Source organism: Nelumbo lutea, chromosome 7 (genome assembly GCF_056320005.1).
Source record: "Nelumbo lutea isolate HS-2025 chromosome 7, American lotus-T2T, whole genome shotgun sequence".
In the NCBI taxonomy this organism is placed as follows: Eukaryota; Viridiplantae; Streptophyta; class Magnoliopsida; order Proteales; family Nelumbonaceae; genus Nelumbo; species Nelumbo lutea.
This window is the reverse complement of record NC_142690.1, coordinates 19,293,377-19,315,622: the sequence shown is the minus strand read 5'-3', so window position 1 is coordinate 19,315,622 and position 22,246 is coordinate 19,293,377. Positions and strand designations below refer to the sequence as shown.

The 22,246-nt window shown below is 38.1% G+C and overlaps 1 protein-coding gene across 3 annotated transcripts in view; it reads right to left on the bottom strand.

Moving 5' to 3' along the window:
- The window catches only part of MED8 (mediator subunit 8), a 49,052-nt gene extending 28,999 nt beyond the window's left edge, over positions 1-20,053 (bottom strand). The window contains exons 1-4 of one of the 3 annotated variants that reach the window (XM_088955620.1): positions 19,767-20,053; positions 8,979-9,103; positions 2,917-3,041; positions 2,655-2,838 (exon numbers count right to left, since the gene is read on the bottom strand). In XM_088955620.1, coding sequence (XP_088811746.1) covers positions 2,655-2,838; positions 2,917-3,041; positions 8,979-9,103; positions 19,767-19,981 — 649 coding nt within the window. In that variant the 5' untranslated portion in view covers positions 19,982-20,053. The remainder of the gene's footprint in view (positions 1-2,654; positions 2,839-2,916; positions 3,042-8,978; positions 9,104-19,766) is intronic. The other 2 variants (XM_088955619.1, XM_088955621.1) reach the window with 2 other exon arrangements.
- Between the last annotated feature and the right edge of the window lie 2,193 nt (positions 20,054-22,246).

The window sequence follows — 22,246 nt, the reverse complement described above, 5'->3', positions numbered from 1 at the left end:
TTAATTTTCTTTTCTTTCTTCTTTTTCTTCCCATGAATATGTTGGAATATGTTGATTTTCTATACTTAAAAATGAAATTTATACTTTTCTTATGAAAATTATGGATATTTATTAAGAAAATATGATTATGGAACCTAGGGAACTACCCCAGGATACACCCCCCCTGCTGCCATCAAAATTCAATTTTGTGAATCCCTCAGTCAGTGGTTTCCAGGACACACCACTTCTAGGTTTCACTGCTGAAGAGCTAGCCGCCCCCAACCACTTTCTAAGTAGGTCTTCCACCAAAAAGCCTGAGAACAACTCTAGAGGCTTCAGCCAGTGAATAACTCTGATGGTTATGACTTATGCATTCTATTAAGACATCCTTACTTCTCTCTTTCTCAAGAAATATTCTTGCATCTCTCCTCCCAAATAGTCCAAGTTACAGCAGATCTAAGGCTTCTCTGCATGATTCTATGCCTCCTTTTCAAACAGACAAATGAATTGGAAGCAACGGACACTTGAAATGTTGGAACTTGGAAGGAGGAACCCACCTACTCAAACCCATTTTCAAACACTTGTCACCTAAGATTTTACCATTGCACCAAGCAACACCTTTGAAACTGCTCCACCTGATTTCTAATAATTACATCATAAAACAACTTTTAACAGTAAACCGCCTATCTAGGCATTGATTCCACCATCTAGCACCCAATGAATAATGGATATTTGTTGGCTACAGCATACTAAGAAGATTAATGTATTCCTCCAATTCTATATCAAACAAATGTATTCTAGAAATTGGACACCATACAACATGCTTACCCCATATCTCTAGACATTGACTAGCCATAATGGTCTTGTAGAATGGTGGGAATGAGTGGAGAGCATCCACAGAATGGGCAAAGTGCACTCAAGGAATGGAATCAAGGAGTATCCCGATGAAACCAGTGACTCCAATAATATGTGGGATGTTCCAAGATTTTAACCCTGGTCACCCAGGTTGCAATAGAGCAACCCAGTAGATAGATAGATAGATAGTTTTGCCATCAAGAGAGAAAGGACAACTGAATTCATAAACTCCAAGAATTGCAAAAAAAATCAATTTCATATAAACTTCATTCTTTCATTAATTTCAATAAAAGAACATAATCATTTATAGGGACAAGAAACCCTGATCTTACATGCCACTAAAGTTACCTAATAAAAATAAATAAATAGTAGAAAATATCTTCTAGCGTATTCTTATTCTTCTGGTACCTCTTCTGATACTAAGATTGGGCTCAAATAGACTAAATTAAGAGGCATATTGGCCTTAAATGAGGGAAATGGCTCCAAAAGTGAGAGCTTAGGGACCAAGAGAAATGGCTGGGTCTATTCATTTGGTTTGGGCTTGGAATGAAGAGATTGGGAAAGAAAGGTTGGGTTTGCAAACTTGGATTAGGAAAAGCATAATGTTGGGAGTTTTTGGATTGGATAAAAGTAATTTTGGTAAGAGATGGAGGTGGGTTAACAGTTGTGTGGGATCTGTGAACTATTCACTTTTAGTTAGTGCAACTCCAAAGGATTTATTCCCCAATGTTGTAACAAGAATATGAATCTCAGGGAGGGTTAAGAGATTTTACCCCTCCTTCATTTCTATTGTACTTTCTGCTTTTTACTTTTAATAAAATTTCTGTTAATTATCCCAAAAGAAAAGATTTATTCCTACTAGGTGAGAAATTAGACAAGGTGACATACTTTCTCCTTTTCAATTTATCCTATTAGCAGATGTGCCAAGCCACCTCATATCCAAAGCAAATTCTAGGAGTCTCCTTAGAAGTTTTAGGGTGTGGAGAGAACAAGTTAGAGCTTCCCATCTACAGTTTGCTATTGACATTATTGTTCTTTGTGAAAACTCTAGTGATGGTGCAATGGGGAACCTCGAGAAATTGTAATATGGAGTGGAAAAAAACAACCCAAACATCCAACAAGTTTGGAAGAAGGGAACCAATACAATAGAAGAGCCAAAGGCTGACAAAACTTGTACTCTGTTATTCAAAACAGAGATACAGCTTCAATCCCATAACTGGCATCCCCCAAGCCAACTCCTCTCTATTCATCCAAGCCCTTTCTAAAGAATCAGCAAGGTTTTTGGTATAGTACACAGCTTACTTGTATTTATTGTTTTTTTATCAATATACTTGTATTTATTCTTTCTCATTTTCTTTCTAGAAGTTTAAGAATTTTGATGTACTTCTGTTTTTCTCATAATGGAGTGCATCACATATGACTTCACTTAGCTCCTAGAAGTCCATGCCATCTCACTGTTAACTTCATGTACTAAAGTATAATTTTTGGGAATAATGAAAATCAAAGAAGTGATAAAATCCTCCTCATGACAGCAGGTATAGCAACTCAATGATTAACAGCAGAATAAAACCAATTACTAAACAGCACACGACTTTGACCAGGCTCAGTTGTAAGTGTTATCTTGTTGTGTTGTGAGAGGCTGCATCTTGCACCTCTCCAAGGGATGCATGTGATGCTTGATTATTCCAGATCTTAATAAAACCATTAACTAATCAAAAAATACAAATGACAAAGAAAACAAAACACTAAAGGCTGACTTGATATGAAGATGAAAATATCGATTGAGTAGGAACTAGATGAACGAACAGTGAGAGAAACACCTTCACCATAATTTACAGCGGCACGAAGTAAAGACTCTTGCTCTTGAATTTTTGCAGCTTGAACTTTGTCTAAAGTTGGAACAATTGTGGGCCCTTGACGAGTGCCCAGACCATAGGCTTTGCGGGTATCAGCAATGACCTTTTCAGCACTTTCACAGGCTGCTCCAATCATGTCAATTCTCTTCTGTAAAATAGAAGAAAGAACATGGCTGAGATAAGCAAAGAAAAAGAAACTTGGGGTTTTAACTTGACTTCAAAACACCTTTAGCGTTTCAATTTGTGTGGGTATTGGAAGGTTTTGCATCCCATGTAGTAATTGCTCTCTCTTGGAGTTGTCCTCTGCTTCCATCTCAGGCAATAGCTTTGATGACAACATCACGGGAAGAACTGTAACCAAAATATTTCATTATAAAGAACTTGTAAGAATCTGTATTTAATGAATGTATTTTTGTTACCTATAAAAAACTAGTAAGATGTTACTAAAACACTACATGTGATTGACAAAAACAGAATTAGAACTTCCTAGCAAACCTAAGAAAATCACTTTCACATGACAAAATAAACAATATAGATGAAGAACTATAACATAGATGGTCTGAGCGATTTACAAAAAGAATCTGGGAAAGGTCAATCACACCCTCAGGCATTTGTACACAATAAAAAAAATGAATAAATAGTCCTAAATTATGTAGAAGAATGAGAATTTGTGTGTCAATGGAAGAATTGCACTCAACAACACCACAACCATAATTACAGTGTTCAAAGCCCCAACCTTGAGCTTAGAAATTAATACAATTTAACAGTTTATTCATCTTTTTGTACTTCACTCTTATTTGTTTACTAATATCGGCATATATGTATTAATCCACACAAAACAAGTGAAAAAATAACAGAAAAAAAAAAACAAATCCTACATCAATGGGAGAGGAAATCAATCCGTGATTGGGAAACAAATCAGAAAAGGATACAACCCTTAAACATAGTTGTCAACGTGACGCCTGGCGAGAAGGCACCCATGGAGAGTTTATATACTAGTTTCTTTTTATTATTTTCCAATTTTTTGGGGTTCAATCAAGATACATGTTGGTTCATGCTGTCTTGAACCCTCAAAGACTTAAACCTGAACCAATAAGAAAGGAAGAACTTAAAAATTGGTCCAATCAAAATATTCTTCTTTCACCTTTTCTTTTCTTCTTTTCTATGACAAAAACTGGGGCTCAGCCCCTATATTTCTGGAGCTTCATTTCTTTCTTCTTTTTCTTCTCATGAATATGTTCATTTTCTAGTGAAATATGGTTGCTAGGAACCTACGCTAGGATTCATGGTTTGTGTTAAAAAAAGGCCTAGGTACCTCCTATCGCCTAGCCTCGCTTTGGCACCTTGAAAACCATGCCCTTGAAGCACTAGCCTCTCTCACTCTCTCTCAACCATAAATTCGACAGTGTTTTAAAAGCACAAGGAGTGATTTGCACCCAAGGTGCAAGGCGCAAGGTGAGGCGCATGCCTTTTTTGAAGCAAGGGGCAAAAACACAAAAAAATAAAATAAAATAAATGCCAAAAAATATTAAACATAATATTAATAAAAAAATATAAACTTAAGTTTCAAAACAAATGTTTTGAAAAACCTATTATCTAAAATTAAAATACATAAGCATAACATGTAAAGCATATTAGAATGAAAATTTAAAAATAAAATCAAACATATAACACATTTTCAAGCATTTAGCCCACAATCTCTTTTTTTTCCTCAATTGCATTACTTCAAGTAGCTAATGTGATGTAAACCATATTGCTTTCCTAATTCTACAAACCACCTTTGTACCAAGCCCCTCAAGGCAAGCCCAAACAAGTCCATGTTAGGGCTTAAATAAGAAGACACAACCATCCCAAAATTACAAATAGACCACCTTTACTTTCATAAATACAGAAAAGTCTCCATATCTTTAACAATATTACAAAAACACCTCTATAACCCCCAATATCCTCCCTCAAAGAAAACTGAAGAATATAATCCTATCTTCCACACCCTCCCTCAAACTCAAGATGGGAAACCAATCTTGAATTTTCCAAGTTGAATGTTGAAGCAGACTCCTTGAAAGGAAGCATTTTGGAGGAAGATTGGGGGAGCGGTGCAGGATGTGGATGAAGGGTTGCTTAAGCTCAGTGCAGTACACAATGATGATTAATGGTGTGGCTAAAGATTACTTTCCAATGAAAAGAGGTTTGAACAAGGGGATCCCCTTTTTCCCTTCCTTTTCACTTTAATTGTTGATGTTCTAAGTAAGATGATCTTGGAGGCTGACTAGAGCAACCTATTTAGAGGATGGAGGATAGGAAGACCTGAGGTGACAGCCACACATTTGCGGATTGCAAATGACATCATATTATTCTATGAGGGAGGTAATCAAGAGAACATAAGAAGTCTGTGAGAGCTCATTAATTCCTTTGAATCGGTCTCCAAACTGAAGACAAATTGGGGAAAGAGTTGTATAGCAGGGATTAACACGGAAGATGAAAGTATGAGAGAGCTAGTTGAGATTCTGGGGTGTGAAGTTAAACAATGGCCATTGGAGCATTTAGGTCTACCATTGGGAGGGAATCCAAGGTCAGAAGTTTTTTGGAAGCCAATGGTGGTAAGGTTTACAAAGAAGTTGGCCCTGTGGAAGAGGAATTACTTATCTATAGGAGTGAGAATAACCCTAATTAGCAAAACCTACCAATCTACTTACTGTCCACCTTTAGAATTCTAGCTAGGGTGGAGATAAGGAACTCTAAAAACATACAGCTAATGAGCTAAATGAGGGAGAAACCAGTATTATGGTGAAGGTGGAACATTGGGTGAAGTCACTGAATTTATTCCCAGACCTTACCCATGATGATATATAGGGAGTGGGGCACAGTTGCAGCCTCATCATTTCAAGAATCTGGGACCCACCTGAGAATGGCTTCCTTAAACTTAACTTTGATGGCAGCAGCTTTGGTAATTCAGGTCCTTCTGGAATAGGAGGGTTAATAAGGGATCAAAATGGGGTAATATTGGGCTTGTTTTCAGGGCTGCTTGAGGTAGGGGACTCAACAACAGGTCTTTCCTTTTAAGGAAATTTGGTTCAGGCCAATTCCCCCAAAGGTTATGGCCTTCTGCTGGGAAGTGTACTATGGGAAAGTAAACACTACAGAAAGCCTGCAAAAGAGAAGACCCTTCCTTTGTATTTCTCCCAACTGGTGTTAGCCTCTATAGAGCTCATGGGAGGACTGTTACCATCTATTCATTTCCTGTCCACTCTCTACAGAATTGTGGGTTTGGCTTCTCTCTTTGTTTGGGTGTAGTTGGAGCTGGCTAGCAGAAGTACAGTTGATCTTTGAACAATCTACCTTCAGCTGGCCTACAAAAGGAGGAAGATCAATGTAGAGATGTGCTAGAACAGCCTTGATTTGGACAATATGCAAAGAAAGGAATGATAGAATATTTCAAGAGAAGGAAAGAAATAACCAGAAATTAAAAGGCTGTGTATTGACCAAGGCAAAACAATGGTTGAAGACTTTGGACCTGTTCCATCAGTTCTCCTTTAATGACTTTTGGAGAACTGGTTGGCAATAGCAGGGTGATCTTCCATCAAGAACAGGGTAGTCCCAAGGTGGTGTCCTCCGGCTGAAGGCTTACTGAAACTGAACTTCGATGGTAGCAGCCTGGGCAATCCAGGGCCATCTGGAATGGGGGGGTGTGGAACGAGCTTGGAGAGGTTCGGTTATAGTCGGGTCCTTAGGACTGGGTGACTCTGTTAGGGCAGAAAAGCTAGCTGCTGTACAAGGGGTGCAGTTTGCAAACCAAATGGGGGTACAGCAACTAATTATGGAGGGGGACTCAAAGGTGGCAGTGGGCTGGTTAAGGAAACCTGATGAGACTGGTGCTATAAGAATGAAGTTAAGAAGATTAAATGGCTAACAAGGAATATGTCAGTGTCTATAAAGTGGGTGGGAAGATATCTGGCCTGAGTAAGAAAGGGAAGCTGGTCTGGAAAACAATTCCTGCAGTCATCCTAGTTTCCCTGTGGTCTGAAAGGAAGAGCCAAGTGTTCTATAGCAAAGCCATAGCTCCTGAAGATCTGTTAAAGATTGCAGTCAACAGACTTGCTTCCTGGTTATCTGTTGTTTCAGATTTTAAAAAACAGAATGTGTTCCTGCTTCTTGAATCTCACTCTATTTGGGTTCTGTAAGTTGTTTGTCTTCCCAGTGTTTTCTACTGGGTTGCTGTTGTAACTCTTTCCTCTTTATCAATAAAATTTTTACCTTACCTTTTCAAAAAAAAAAGTGGGTGGTAAGATCAGCAAATGCTTTGGCTGATGTGTTAGCCAAGCAAAGGGAAAATAGGGAAGAATTGTTTTGGGCTCAGATGTGATTCCAGTAATCTTTTCCTAATTTCTTTGTATTATGTCAGGAAAGGCTGCAGCTCGCGCCTCCCTAAGGGATCTTGTATGAGATTGTAATCCTGAATCAGTTTCTGTTTTAATAAAATTCCATTATTGTTCATCAAAAAAAAAACAACATCTGAATTGAAGGCAGTAATTTTGGGGGTACAAAAAGCCAAGGAATTAGGTATGAATAAGTTGATAGTTGAAGGAGATTCAAAAGTAACTGTAAGCTGACTAAAACAAAATGAAAAGACTCCATGGCGGTTCAGGAATGAAATCAAAAAGTTTAGGAGACTTTCAAGGGATATACAATTGGTTTTTCAATGGACCCCAAGGTCAGCCAACAGTCTAACAGATCACTTAGCAAAGCAAGGGCTTAGCAGAGAGCAGTGTTTTTGGGCTAAGTTTTAAAGTTCAAAAGATGAAGTTTTTTCTGTTCTTTCTGCTTTTTGTTAAGTTTGTTTGGAGGGTAGCCAAGGCTACCTAAAAGTTGTAATGTTCCTCTCTTAATTAAAATTTTTCTGTTGTGGATAAAAAAAAAATGGAGAAACCAGTTTGGTAGTCTTGGGGCTATTGCTGTAATCTTTCAGAAGTTTTTTAGTCAATAATAGTTTTCCTAATTACACTGATTTTTTTTCCTAATGGCTTAAGAGTTATGTTAGTGAGTCAAAATTATATTACTAAGCTAGAATTTTAGTCATAAAGCAAGCAGAACTTTCCTTCTTCCTAGTATTAAGTTAATTAGGATCTATCTTAAGCCAAAGTCCTCTTCACTTACCACTATTCCTAATTAGTTCTCGGTGGTACTTTTTTTTTTATCAATAACATCAACTTCATTAAATTAAGAGAATAGAAGGAAAAGAATACAAAGGGAGATAAAATAACTTAGCTCCCCAAAATTAAAGACTACCCCAAAAAACAGCCTCCCTATTCACTCCTTGCTTGGCCAACCCATCCACAAATGAGTTGGCACTCCTCTTCACCCAGCTGTACTGAATCTCAATGTCCCTACCCAGCCATAAGAACTGTTTTTTCTCATTGTTAAAGTTCCACAAACCACTGTCCTCTGTCTTCAACCAATTAACCACCACCTTTGAGTCACCTTCCAGAATCAAACGGCTAATATTTAGATCTTTTGCTCTTCGAATTCCTTCGAGCGCTGCAAGGATCTCAGCCCTAAGAGAGTCACCTTCTCCAATAGGGCCAGAGAATAAAGCAGTAGCAATCCCTTCCTCATTCCTGAAGACTCCTCCAATTCCAGAGGGCCCTGGATTCCTTACACTGCTGCCATCAAAATTCAGCTTTATAAAGCCTGAGGGGGGAGGGGATCAGGACGGACAAAGAGTCTTCTTGCATCTAGCAGTGAAACAATCTCTTTCCAGTTTCTTAGTAAGTCATCCATAGGACTTGCGTTCTCGGTGATACTTCTTGGTTTTTAAGTAGGAAAACTAGGGAAAAGTCTTACCAACCATCTCCTCTTTGCCTACAAACATATGTAAAGCCCTCTCTTTTTAACATCAAATAATAAAATGTGAGTTTTCTACTTCAAATGTCAGAGTATTTCTAATTTTCTTGATGGTGGTAAATCCTTCCAGAAGCCATTAGGTGTTGATTCCTAGGTTATCTTCTTTCCCTATTTGCAGGTCCATTTTGCATCAGTTTGTTAATAAAGTTATTAATCCTGCATCACAGTCTAACCCCTTGCCACAAAGGATGAGTATCTGATTCAACCAAAATACCTGAATAAGGCAAACATGGTAAAGTATTATCAAATCCATATCATTAGATCATCTATGATGAACCTTCCCATTTCTCCCTGCTGCTACAGTGCTTGGATCTCCATTAGTGTAGTTCATGTGAAGAAAGATTAAGGTGATTATGTACCATTATAGTGAGAAGGATGCAAAAAACATACTTGTTGCATTCTCTGCATTTATATTCTTTGGATGTACAACAAATGCCTTGGACACTTTCTTTATATCTTCAACAATGTTGTAAAGTTCAAGATTGACCATAGAAAATTGACCCAGAATATCTTGCCTGATGCACAAAACAAGATACATATTTAAACAAAGTTTTCTTCCAACAATAAAAGCACATTGAATCTTCAAATTACACTGAATCAGGTAATAATACAAGTAATCTACTGGATATTCAACAAAACCATCCATATGTTCTTAGTCATCTGCAATCCAACAAAATAATACTCATTGACCTACACAGATGTATAGAAACCTCTCCACTTAGTTGATTGTGTGATCCTTGCTACACAACTTTCAGTAATGTAATGCGCTTCTTTTGGTATTTACTAATAAAATGAGAATAAATGGAGAATGTGTTCTGTGAGTTTTTATAACTTTGCAAAATTCAATAACAAACTAGCTTGGGCATTGAAGTTTATTAAAGTGAGAAAAAGCATATGTCATGTGAGATCAAATCTTATTTCTAGGACCAAGGATTGATAAAGACAAAGGATGCAATAGGATCAGCTGAATTTTGAAATGGAGGTTCATCTCCATGGAAGGGTTATATGAAACTGATGCACACTGCATTCCCCCTATCAGATGAGTGGTCAACTTAAGAAAGTAGTTTTCAAATTGTGGAGATAACAAACATTGGAAAATGATGAAACCATTTGAATTCCTGGACGGATGTTTGATTGGAAGGTATTCAGGAATGAACCAACAAGAAGACTTTGTTGCGGATTGAATTTCACAAGAATGGCGTCTGGGGTATGATATCATGTTCATGTAAAGGCAATTCGTCATCATCAAATCCTTATCCCAACTCTATGAGGTCAGCTACATGATTGCTGTTTGGTCATTCTGTTCCGTTTAGTGCCATATCCATTGTTAAATTATGAGCACTTAAATCCTTTCTCACTACTTCAACCTACGTCTTTTTTTTATCTCCCCCTAGCCCTTCTAGATATTTGTTTTTTCTTTCTTAGCAAAAGAGGATGCTTCATTTGTCCTTGATCGGGAATGGACTTGTCAGTGTCTTCCAAAGCTTCAGCTTAATAGGCAGTTGCCATCAGCGGGATGAATCAGAATGATAAGATTTCAAGGATGGTTTGGATATCTTTGCAGCAATCACCCTCCATGCTTCTTGCAATCAAACATTTAGAGAAACTGTCAATGCTTGTGGGCACTTCATACAAGCAGACAGTGAAAATATCAGTTGGAAATTCATTAAATATGCAAGGATACTGATAGAGATAGTTGAAATGAACTTTATTCAAATTACTGTCAATCTGATGTTTGCTGGGGAGAAGTATGAGTTAAGAACTATGGTTGAAGGTAAATAATCTTACCAGGTGGAACAAAGAGAAGATGAACAAACAGAAGAGCTGAATGTTGAAGGTGACCAATGGAGTACAGACAGAACGTTTTTGTATTTCAAACTCAAAAGTGGGACATGTGGAGACTAATAAATTTAGGAATGCAGATAGAAGCTTTGGAAGAGTTAGAGATGTTGCCAGTGGCTAGAGAAAGGAAGTGGGCCTTCTAAAGTGACAAAGTCTTATGCTGTTTCTCGAGAAGATGGATATAACTTTTTAGGCAGGATAAAAGGTCAGGTTCCAATTGGAGGATCGAGCTGGAAGATATATAAAAGACAAAAGGATGTAGCATAAAAGAGTTGAGTGAAGTGGCCGTGGGTTGGGAATTGAGTTAAACAGATCAGGTCAATTGGGGAAAGAGATATATTGAAGGACAGGAGGATTGGAATTAGTTTATAGAAGAAGGCTTTATAGGAGAAGAGATATCCACAACTAGTCAGATGGCTTGTCTTATTTGATTGAGAAAATATAAAAGTAACTTTCGAAAGATGAAATCATGTTAGATTTGGGTTCTTACAAGATGGAGGATAACAATGTCTGGCTTGGGATTGGGGGGGCGGGTGGCACATGGAGATGAGATCTGCTTCAACAAGGGCAAGATTTCTTATGGGTTTGTAGAGAAAGGTGAATCAGATACTAGACCTGAATTTCTGAATTATGACAAGGGAGGCAAGAATGTGATTTCTAAGACAAGGGATAAATTTCATGAAGAAGTACCGAGGACTCCAATGAACAGCATGTTAGAGGTTGATAGTACGGATTACAGCAATCAGTTGGCTGGAGAATCTGGCTGCAAATTAATAATAAAGATGCTTAAAGAAGTGGTTCCATTTTTTGGTAGTAATCGAGAGAAGTACACACACAAAGGAACCAATCTTATGCCACTTCCTCGTGAAGAACCTTCCATCCAAAGCTGATGAAATTGGCATCCTAGCTTTGATGAAATGCTCCTCCCTTTTTTTTTTCTTTTGATGATTAACAGTGAAAACACTTCATTAATATAAACAGTAGTGTACAAGGATTATGAGGGGTAATATCAATGTTTTCGAACTGCTGTTGACCCGGATGGTCAGACCATTCATCCCGGGAACCGTCCAGGCAACTGGTTCTGTTTTACCCCAAACCTAGTCCCTGTCCAAAAACCGTTGAATTGGTCAACAACCCATTGGCCCGGGTAGTCGAACCGTCAACCTGCTCAACAGTTTTTGGCCTTTTTTTTTTTTTTTTTTTTATTTTTTTGTTGGAACAGTCCGTCCATTCGAACCGGATAGTTGAACCTTCAACCCAGAAACCGGTGGCCATAACAGTTCTGGTTTTGGGTCGGTTTTTAAAACCTTGGGTAATATCAATACTTTCGAACTGTCGTTGACCCGGAAGGTCAGACCGTTTGGCCCGAGAACCGTCCAGGCAATTCGATCCGTTTTACCCCAAACCCGGTCCCTAGCCAAAAACCGTTGAACCGGTCAACAACCTGTTGACCTGGGCAGTCGAACCATCGCCCCGTTCAACGGTTTTTGTCTTTTTTTATTTTTATTTTTTTTATTTTTTGTTGGAGCGGGCCATCCATTCAAACCATCAAACCGTCGACCTGGGAACTAGTGGCCAGGACAATTCCAGTTCTGGGTTGGTTTTTAAAACCTTGGGTAATGTTACCCCAAATAATACAAAATCACAGTTGAGCCCAAAACAGATGTTCCCTATCAACCCCTTGCCTAGCTAGAGAATTTGCTAGCCCATTTGCTTCCCTTGGAGCCCATTGACATATCACTATTTTTTTATAGATACATTGACATATCACCATTATTCCCTTATTATCTTTTCTTACACGAGTTAATCAAATATTGTTAAAATCGGACCATAAGAATCAAATATTCTGCACACCAATTTCCTGTATTAGTCCTTTCCTGATTGTATAAAGAGGTCCTCCTTTAGTCAAGGAGTTTCAGTGTTAATATGGAAAATGGAATAGTAGGTCCTCTACCCATCTACTGTAGGATTTTATCTCAGATTTGGTATTCAGAAAAGATATGAAAGGGTTATAGAGGGTGGATCTAAAGATAATAGCAATAGGAGGAAGTCCAGAATAGAGAAATTCTATGAAGTCTCAGTCAGAAAACAAGTTGGGACATAAAGATGTCATTGCCCAAGGGGATGCTCAGTGCTTGACAATTACAGACAACAGGTTTAAAGTTTGAACCACAAAAGGAGTAATGAGAATGGATAAGAATTTAAGACCTGGGAGAAGAAGTAATGGGTAGAAGAATCATAATTCACTACATATTACAAAAGTTTTTTTCCCAATTGAGTGGTAGCCTCTGTGTGGCTGATCATTGTACAAAGTTTAGGAGGGTTTACAAAAGAAAGGTATTGAAGGAGAACAATCAACTGGATAAAGTTGCTGAGGAGCTATACAAAGATTAGATTATTTCTCTTTCTAGTATCCCTTCAACCATCAATGTTGAAAGGGATAATTTAATCTTGTGAAGTTTGCTCAAGGATGGATAGAATTGTGGTAAAAAACAAGGCATTGCTATGCAACCTTTTGTTCTTGTTACAAAATATTTGGAGATAATTCTTCAAAGCTGTCAGTAAGGATTTGCACTCAGGGATCAAAATATTTATTATCGAACATGACCTAACAGATGCATTTGGTAATGCATGGAAGAGATGCAGGATAAGGTCATGGACACAATGGGGGGGGGAAGGTTGAAGATGATTTAGTAGTAGTAGACCAGGTGTTTAAAATAACGAGAAATTGGATCTTGATAGTGGTTGATGAATGTAGAGAACACTGATGTGGTCCCCACTGCATCCATATGACTGTAGTTAGCAGTTAGTCATTTTCAGTTTGTTAGTTGGTAGTTCATTTCAATTATAGTAATTAGTTTTCTTTTATTATTTTGTCATGTAAGCAGTAAGGGTAATTCAGCCCTTTTACTTTCATTCGAATATTAATATAAATTGTAAGAGTGGGGCGGCTGTTGAAAGCTCTCTCTCTCTCTCGCTCTCTTTTGAATTCCCTTCTTTGAGTTCTTCTCCTCTTCTCTTCTCTTCTCCTCTTCTCTTTTTCAATCTTTGTTTGTTAATTTCTCATTAAACCTAGGACAGATTGTAGTCCTATTCGACTACTTGGTATCAGAGCCAACCTAGGAGTTCTTATGCTAGTCTAATCAGGCTGACTACATGATAACCTCCTAGGTTTGGAAGTTTCAGCAGAAAGAAAGTAAGTCATTGGCTGATTCCTGGAGGTTGCTGGTAGTGTGAGGCTGCTACTAAAGAGATTCTAGAGTCTTGGAGAGATCCAGTGATCTGGAAGAATCAGAAGCAGGTTCGAATCCTCAAGATTAGGGTTCAGATATCAGTTTGAAGGTGGTGGCCAGAGTTTTTTCATGAAGTTGTTTTTCTTGAGATCGAGCTAAAAAAAGATTATTTTTGCATATTCTGAAAGGTGTGGTTGGGAAATCTCCTCTTTTATCCTGAGTTTTTAGGGTTTTAAGAGAAAACCCTAAAACTCAAGACTGCTGTTAATTCTGGGCAGTAGTTGGACCTTTTTTTATTCCGAACTGAGTGTTCTTGTTCTCTGGAGAGCTAGTAAAGCTGTTAATTGTTTCTGGGCAGTTGCCAAACCCAATTCATCCTCCTAGGTCGGCTGTTATCAATTTCTGGGTGCAATTTCTCTTATCACAGTGATAATAAATTATTTTTTGATTAACATCTTAACCAATAATGGAGTTTAAGAACCAAGGGAAAGGTGTTTTGGGGGCTGGTGGTTCTGGTAACATGTCTGAGAACACCTTTCAGATTACAACTGTTAAGTTTGATGGATCAAATTACTTAGAATGGGCCCAATCAGCCATGATGGCCATTGGGGGTAGAGGAAAACTGAATTATTTGATGGGGGATGTGAAGGAACCAACTAAGGAGGATCACACTTATGCCAAATGGGTTCAGGAGAACTATTTGGCTATGACATGGCTACGCAACTCCATGAAGCCACATATCAGCCGAAACTACTTGTGGGCAAAAACAGCTAAGGAAATTTGGGACATCATGAAAGAGACCTACTCCCAACCCCTTAATGTTGCTAGGGCTTATGAGCTGAAATGTGAGGTTAATGATCTTAAGCAAGGAGAGAAACCAGTCTAGGTTTACTTCCCAACCTTGAAGTCCTTGTGGCATGAAATTGACCACCTAGAAACAATTGAGTGGAAAAGTCAAAAGGATGCACAAACTTACAGAAAGTAGATTGAAACTAATAGGGTTTTTGAGTTCCTAGCCAGTTTGAATTCTGAATATGATATTGTGAGACAACAACTACTAACGAGAGATAGTGTGATCCTATCTCAAGCCTACTCCTTAGTACACAGTGAAGAGAGTAGGACAAAAGTTATGTTGCAGCATCAACCCTTTGAATCAGCCTTGGTAGCAGTTGAACGTAAGTCTGGGGTGATAAGGAGAGGGGTATGAAAAAGAGGGACAAGAGGGACCTAGTAATGTGAACATTGAAAGAAACCTAAGCATACTAAAGACACCTGTTGGAAGTTGCATCCCCATCTCAGCAAAACTCATAAACAAAAAGAGGAATGTCAATGTGACTGTTACTACTGATTGTGCAACCTCATCGGGCACAAGAGGCACATCACTAGACACTCTAGCTGCTATCTGGGCTGCTCTAACTCAGTTGGAGAGTGAAGTTGGTAATTCAGCACCATCATCTCAGCCGTCAGCACAGTCATCAGCTCCTCCCACCTCAGCTTTTGCTCATTCAGGTACATGGGCCTCAACTTATCATGCTTCAGCTCTATGTAACATTGAACACCGTTGGGTGATAGAATCAGGTGCATCTGATCATATGATTGGCTTGCCCTCACTGTTTACTACCTATCACTTATCTTCTGGCAGAGACAAAGTGTTTATTGTTGATGGCTCTCTTGTTCCCATTTCTAGCAAATGAGACATCAAGTTGTCTAATGCCATTTCCTTGTCTTGAGTTTTGCATATTCTTAAATTTAGTACTAATTTGCTTTCAATTAGTAGCATTACTAAAAACCAAAATTGTTCAGTGAATTTTTTCCCTGATCGAATGTGTTTTTCAGGATTTGAAAACAAGGAAGGTGATTGGGATTGGCCATGAGACGAATGGAATCTATCTGCTTGGAGGGAGCTCTCACTAGGAAGATAGTGAAGTTAGGAGGTCTTTTGTTTCTCAGTCTGTTAGTCAGGTTGGGCCATATATCTTTTAGGTCTTTGAAAAGTTTGTTTCCTGGTTTGTTTGAGTCTGTCCAGATGTCCAATTTGAGATGTGAAAGTTGTGAGCTTGCAAAACATTGTAGAACAACCTATTCATTGAGTAATAAAAGAAGTAGTATTCTTTTTGACATTGTGCATACCGATGTTTGGGGACCTTATCACATCACTGCTATGGGGGGTATAGATATTTCTTGTTGTTTGTTGATGACTATACCCGCTTTTCTTGGGTTTACCTTATGCATTCTCGAGATGAGGTTCCTACCTTGACCCGAATCTTTCATCAGATGATTTTAACCCAATTTGGGGTCAAAATCAAAATTTTTAGATCCGATAATGTAAAAGAGTAATTTGCAAAACCATTAGCTTCTTATTTGCTTGACCATGGGATTATCCATCAGAGTACTTGTCCTCATACACCTCAACATAATGGAGTTGCTGAGAGAAAGAATAGGCACATATTAGAGGTGGTTAGAAGCATCATGTTTAACTCCAATGTGCCTATATGTTTCTGGGGAGATGCCATTCTTACAGCGGTATATCTCATTAACCGAATTCCTTCATGGGTTCTTAACATGAAACCTCCATTCATTCTTTTATATCCTGATAAAGATTTGTTTATCGTTCCCCTTAAAACCTTTGGTTGTACTTGCTTTGTTCAAACTCTTGGCCCTCATTGTTCCAAATGTGACCCTAAAGCCTCAAAATGTATTTTCCTTGGTTATGCACAAACTCAAAAGGGATATTGCTGCTATGAACCCACTTCTAGGAGGAGATTTGTTTCTATGGATGTCACTTTCTTTGAGGATGTACCCTATTATCCTAGGATTTCTCCTTAGAGGGAGAGTAGTGAGGTTGGGGTTAACTCATCAGAAGTTCCTTTACCTGTCCCATTGAGTGAAAAGGGATGTAATGGGGAGTGTTGTTAGAGGTGTCGGGATTTGAGAGTCTACCAAAGACGATGGAGGTAGGTTGATTTCAATTATCAGCACTCCAGGCCAACCCCAATCCCTCAATTTGGAGGTGAGGGATCAGCACTCATCAGAAGTACCACAGTTCCTTTATCTGATATTACTGATGAGATACCTTCTACTATTGAGCCTTAACCACCTTTTGTTGATCCCTCACCTCCATTGGATGACCTTGACCTCCCCATTGCAATCCGTAAAGGCTAACGCCATTGCACCACATCCACAGCCCACTGCATTTCCCAGTTCTTGTCTTATGATCATCTGTCTCCCTCTTACAAGTCCTTTCTTGCATCAATTGTTGATATTCCCATTTCTAGAACAATGCAGGAAGCCTTGTCAGTTCTTGAGTGAAAGGATGCAATGAAGGTAGAAATGGATGCCCTTCTGAGAAACAACACATGGGAGCTAGTTGATCAACCTAAAGGGAAGAAACCGGTTTGATGTAGATGGATGTTTACTGTGAAGCATAATGCTGATGGTTCCATTGAAAGGTATAAGACCTAATTCGTTGCAAAGGGATTTACTCAGACATAAGGTATAGACTACTTGGAGACTTTTGCACCAATAGTAAAGATGACCACTATTAGAGTTTTATTATCTCTTGCAGTTAGTTACTCCTGGCCTTTGTTTCAGATGGATCTTAAAAATTCCTTCATCAACGGAGACTTGCAAGAAGAAGTTTACATGCAGTTGCCTCCTGGATTTTATAGTGCAGAAACAAGAAATAAGGTATGCCGGCTGAACAAAGCCTTGTATGGACTAAAACAGTCCCTCGGAAGTTTGGCTATGTGTAGGCTCAATAAGATCACACTTTGTTTATTAAGAAAGTCTTCCTTAGCGTTGCTTGTTGTATATGTGGATGATATTGTAGTGATAGGGAGTGATAACATTGAGATTGAGTCTCTTAAGCAACTCCTTCATCAAGAGTTTGAGGTAAAAGATCTAGGAGAGCTACGATACTTCTTGGGTATTGAGGTACCTAGGTCCAAACATAGGATTTTTGTTTCTCAAAGAAAGTATGTTCTTGATTTGTTGGATGAAACTGGAAAGTTGGGTGTTAAGCCTATTGACACACCTATTGAACAGAATCACTAGATCAGTGTAGAGGGTGGAGAGCCCCTTGAAGATAAAACTATGTTCCAATGGTTAGTTGGAAAACTCCTCTATCTTTGTCTCACACGACCAGACATCAATTATGCAGTCAATGTTGTTAGTCAGTATATACGCTCTCCTAGAACTACTCACTTACTTGCGGTTGAGAGGATATTGGCATATTTGAAGAGGTGTCTAGGCAGAGGTGTACTATTCAAGGGTAATGGTCATATGAAGATGGAATTTTACACAGATGCTAACTGGGCTGGGTGTGTTGATGATAGAAGGTCTACTTCTGGATATTGTGCTTTTGTAGGAGGTAATATTGTCTCTTGGAAGAGTAAGAAACAAAATGTTGTTTCTCGTTCCAGTGCTAAAGCTGAATATAATAGGTTCATGGCAAATGGTGTGGCTAAAATACTATGGTTGAAATCACTATTTGAGGAGTTGGGTATTGCTTATGAGAAGCCCTTAATGTTGTATTGTGATAATCAGACTGCTACTAATATAGCCCATAATCCGATACAGCATGATAGAACTAAGCATATTGAAGTGGACTGGCATTTTATTAGAGAAAGGGTTGCATCTCAAGAAGTGTCTCTTCCATACATCACCTCCAACATGCAACTTGTAGATCTTCTCACCAAAGCTGTTTCAAAGAAGAAATTAGAGGCAGATCTATGCAAGTTGGGAATGACAAACATCTATTCCCAACTTGAGGGGGAGTGTAGAGAACACTGATGTGGTCCCCACAAATAGTCGAATAGGACTACAATCTGTCCTAGGTTTAATGAGAAATTAACAAACAATAATTGAAAAAGAGAAGAGGAGAAGAAGAACTCAAAGAAGGGAATTCAAAAGAGAGAAAGAGAGAGAGAGCTTTCAACAGCCACCCCACTCTTACAATTTATATTAATATTCGAATGAAAGTAAAAGGGCTGAATTACCCTTACTGCTTACATGGCAAAATAATAAAAGAAAACTAATAACTATAATTGAAATAAACTACCAACTAACAAACTGAAAATAACTAAATGCCAATTACAGTCATACGAATGCAATGGGGACCACATCAGTGTTCTCTACAAAGAAGAAGTAGAGATGGAAAGAGAATAAGTTAAATCAAATTCTACAAAGCCCAATCATCATCATCATCATCCATGCCTTATCCCAACTATATGGGATTGGCTACATGAATCCTTTTATACATTCAATTGCCATATCCACTGTTAAATTATTAGTGCTTAAATCATTTCTTACAACTTCTACCCATGTTCTTTTTGGTCTACCCCGAGCTCTTCTAGCCCCTTCAATGTGTAACAAATCACTTCTTCTAACTGGCGCAATTGGTGGTCTTCTACGCAAATACCCAATTGATAGAGCTGGAATTCTTCTACAGGTGAAATGGAGAATGAGTAGAATTTATTTAAGTTACTAAGTGGTGTTTTCCGAGATGTTGCAATGAGGAAGTATGAGTGGTATATAGAAAACGTTTTGGGATGATTTAGCAATTTTGTATGAGAGTGAGTGATGGGTTTTATGGATGTGCCGTAGGTGGATATGGATCTTTGTTAATAAGGGATTACTTTGTTTTTGCTGGATCATGGATCGTAATGAGAGGAATTCGTTAATTTCTGTATTGTTGGAGCTGGGAGTTATATTATTTGGGTATGTCTCGGTGATGCCTTATTACCCGAGGTTGTATCTTTCTTCCATTTCTTCTTATGAAATTTTATTTACTGTCAAAAAAATAGCTATAAATCTATACTAGGTGGAAAATTGAAGCAAACCAATGACAGACAAATGAAGAATAACAGAATACAACAATATTCAGAAAAACAAAAAAAAAAACAAGATTCAGGTTAGTAGGATTGGCACACACAAGAAACGCTCAGTTGTAAGAACAGTTGCAATGCCAAAACATATTCTCCAATTCTTTATGCAGTGTAGTTTAACAAATTGAAAATGGGACCAGTCAAATTGAAAATATCATATGTTAGTTCTTCAAAGAGGTCGAGGGCGCGAATGGTCGAGGATGGGAAGGAAATCGTACCATTTGGGGACGGAATTGGTGCGAGCAATGGCGTCTATGTCTTCGAGGATTCTAGAAATGGCCTTGAAGAGACCGATGGCTCGAGTCTTTACGGATTCTAAGTTGAGCTGCTGCTGCACCGCCGCATTTAGCTTCTCCACCTTCTGCTGTTGCTGCTGCTGAACTTGAGAAGGATCCTGAGCCTGAGCTCCGATTACTCCTTCCATGGCAGCCATGAATCAGATAGAAAGAGACTCCGAGACCGGAATGAAATAAACTGGTTCACTCTTACAAGAAGAGGGTACCCAATTTCCCCAAATAAACACCCGAAATAAATAAAAAATTACAGTGCGTTCGCTACTCTGCTAGCTTTACCGTTGCCGTTAAAATCCTGTGCTGACCACCCAATAGGTGTTTTACACGTAGGATAGTAGTCCAAACAAACAAACTATTTGTTACGTTTTCTTTTTGGAATATTATAAAAACCTCCCCTTGGTCTTATTACAATCTTATAGACCTCCATTATGTTTTGATCATAACAAAAACTCTCCATTCAATTTTGAGAAAATGCATCATGCAAATACCTCACTTCTATTGGTTTTTTAGGCTTAAAGTAATCAAAATGCCCTTATCATCATTAAGGCATTACTAACAAATTGGGATCACATCTATTTATCAAAAATAAAAAAATAAATTGAGTTCACAACTTCACATAAACCCCCCCATAAGGAGGCGCCCCACAATATCCCACAACACATCCCAACCATGTATTGGGAACATCTCCCGATGATAGTATATGAAATGATGAGCCATCATCAGGAGATGTTCTCAATATACAGTTGGGATGTGTTGTGGGACGTTGTGGGGCACATTCTTGTGGGAAGCTGATTTGAACTCTTACAAATTTAAGTTTTCAAGCTACCCTTCACTACTTTATTTGACAATTCTCCCTCTACTCTTTTCATCGAATAGAGTAAGGTAAAAAGGCTAAGTGAATGAAAAGTGTATATACTTCTTTGGTTTTTTTTTTCATTTCATGGGTTTACAATAGATGTAATGAGCTCACCATTTTCCCTTATTCTTTCTGGTTTTGTTTGGTACAAATGCTGTAAAACTGTTTTCATCACTGATCTATATTATCCAATATTCAAGATGATGCCACATCATTATACCACTGGCAACAATGGGTTATTTTATGAGAAAACATTGAATCTAGTGTTTCTTCATACCACACTTTCCTGATTTCCAATGCGTGGTTTGGAAAAATGTTTTTTTCTATAACAACATTACCAAATAAAGAGGTGGTTTTCTGAAGCATTGCTTTTTTTCTGACATGGTGCCTATGTGGCACCGTTTTATTAGAAAACAGCATCGATGCCAAACACTACCTTGATCTTCACTACAAAGAGCCAAAGAACCTACAGATTGAGTCACCATATATTCTTTTGGTTCATTTTAGTAAAGGTACATCAAAATGAATTTAGTAAAGAATAAATATAGTATTTAAAGAGAAAACTAATGCATTACATCAGCTTTTTTCATAATTCCATTTACGAAGTTAATGGAAGGGTTATATTTGCATCTTTGTAAACTTATAGAGAGTTTTTCAATGTCAAAACGTAGGAGAAGTTTATAGGATCGTTATAAACATAGGGGACGGTTTTATAATTCACCCCTTTTTATTAATTATTACTACTATGTATGGTTGTGGTACAATTTTAAGGGTCAAAATGTTGGAGAAATTTATAGGATCATTATAAAACCTAGGAGAGGGTTTTATAATTTACCCTTCTTTTTTATTTGTGTGTGGTTGTGGTACAAACCTATGGGAGGGTTTTATAATTCTTGATTAGTACCCTGTACTTTGGGCCTAGTGCCACTTTGGTCCCCGAACTTTAAAACGTGATAGTTTAGTTAATACCTAAATTTCAAAATGTGCCAATCCAATACCTACCTTTAACCAACCCATTAACCAACTGTTAAGTGGCATTTGAAAAGACACAAATGCCCTTCAAGTGTCATCTAATTTTCTCTATCAACCATCCAAACATTGATAAAAAAATGAACGGTCCCAAATCCTCGTCTCATCTATTCAAGAAAGTTGGGTCACATCTCAGTGGGCATTATGGTGACCCCAACTTTTTTGAATAGATGGGACGAGGATTTGGGACTGTTAATTTTTTTATCTATGTTTGGATGGTTGATAGAGAAAATTAGATGACACTTGAAGGGCATTTGTGTCTTTTCAAATGCCACTTGACTGTTGGTTAACGGTAGGTAATGGATTTGACACATTTTGAAAGTTCAGGTACTGACAGAATTATCACATTTTAAAGTTCGGGGACCGAAGTGGCACTAGGCACAAAGTACAAGGTGGGAATTTTCCCTAAAATAAAGTAACCTCCACTTTAAATGAAAAAGGAATGGGGTCAAGTGGAAGGTTATTGTCTACGACTAAGATAAGATGCATGATGTGGTCCCCACTTTATATGAAGAAAGAA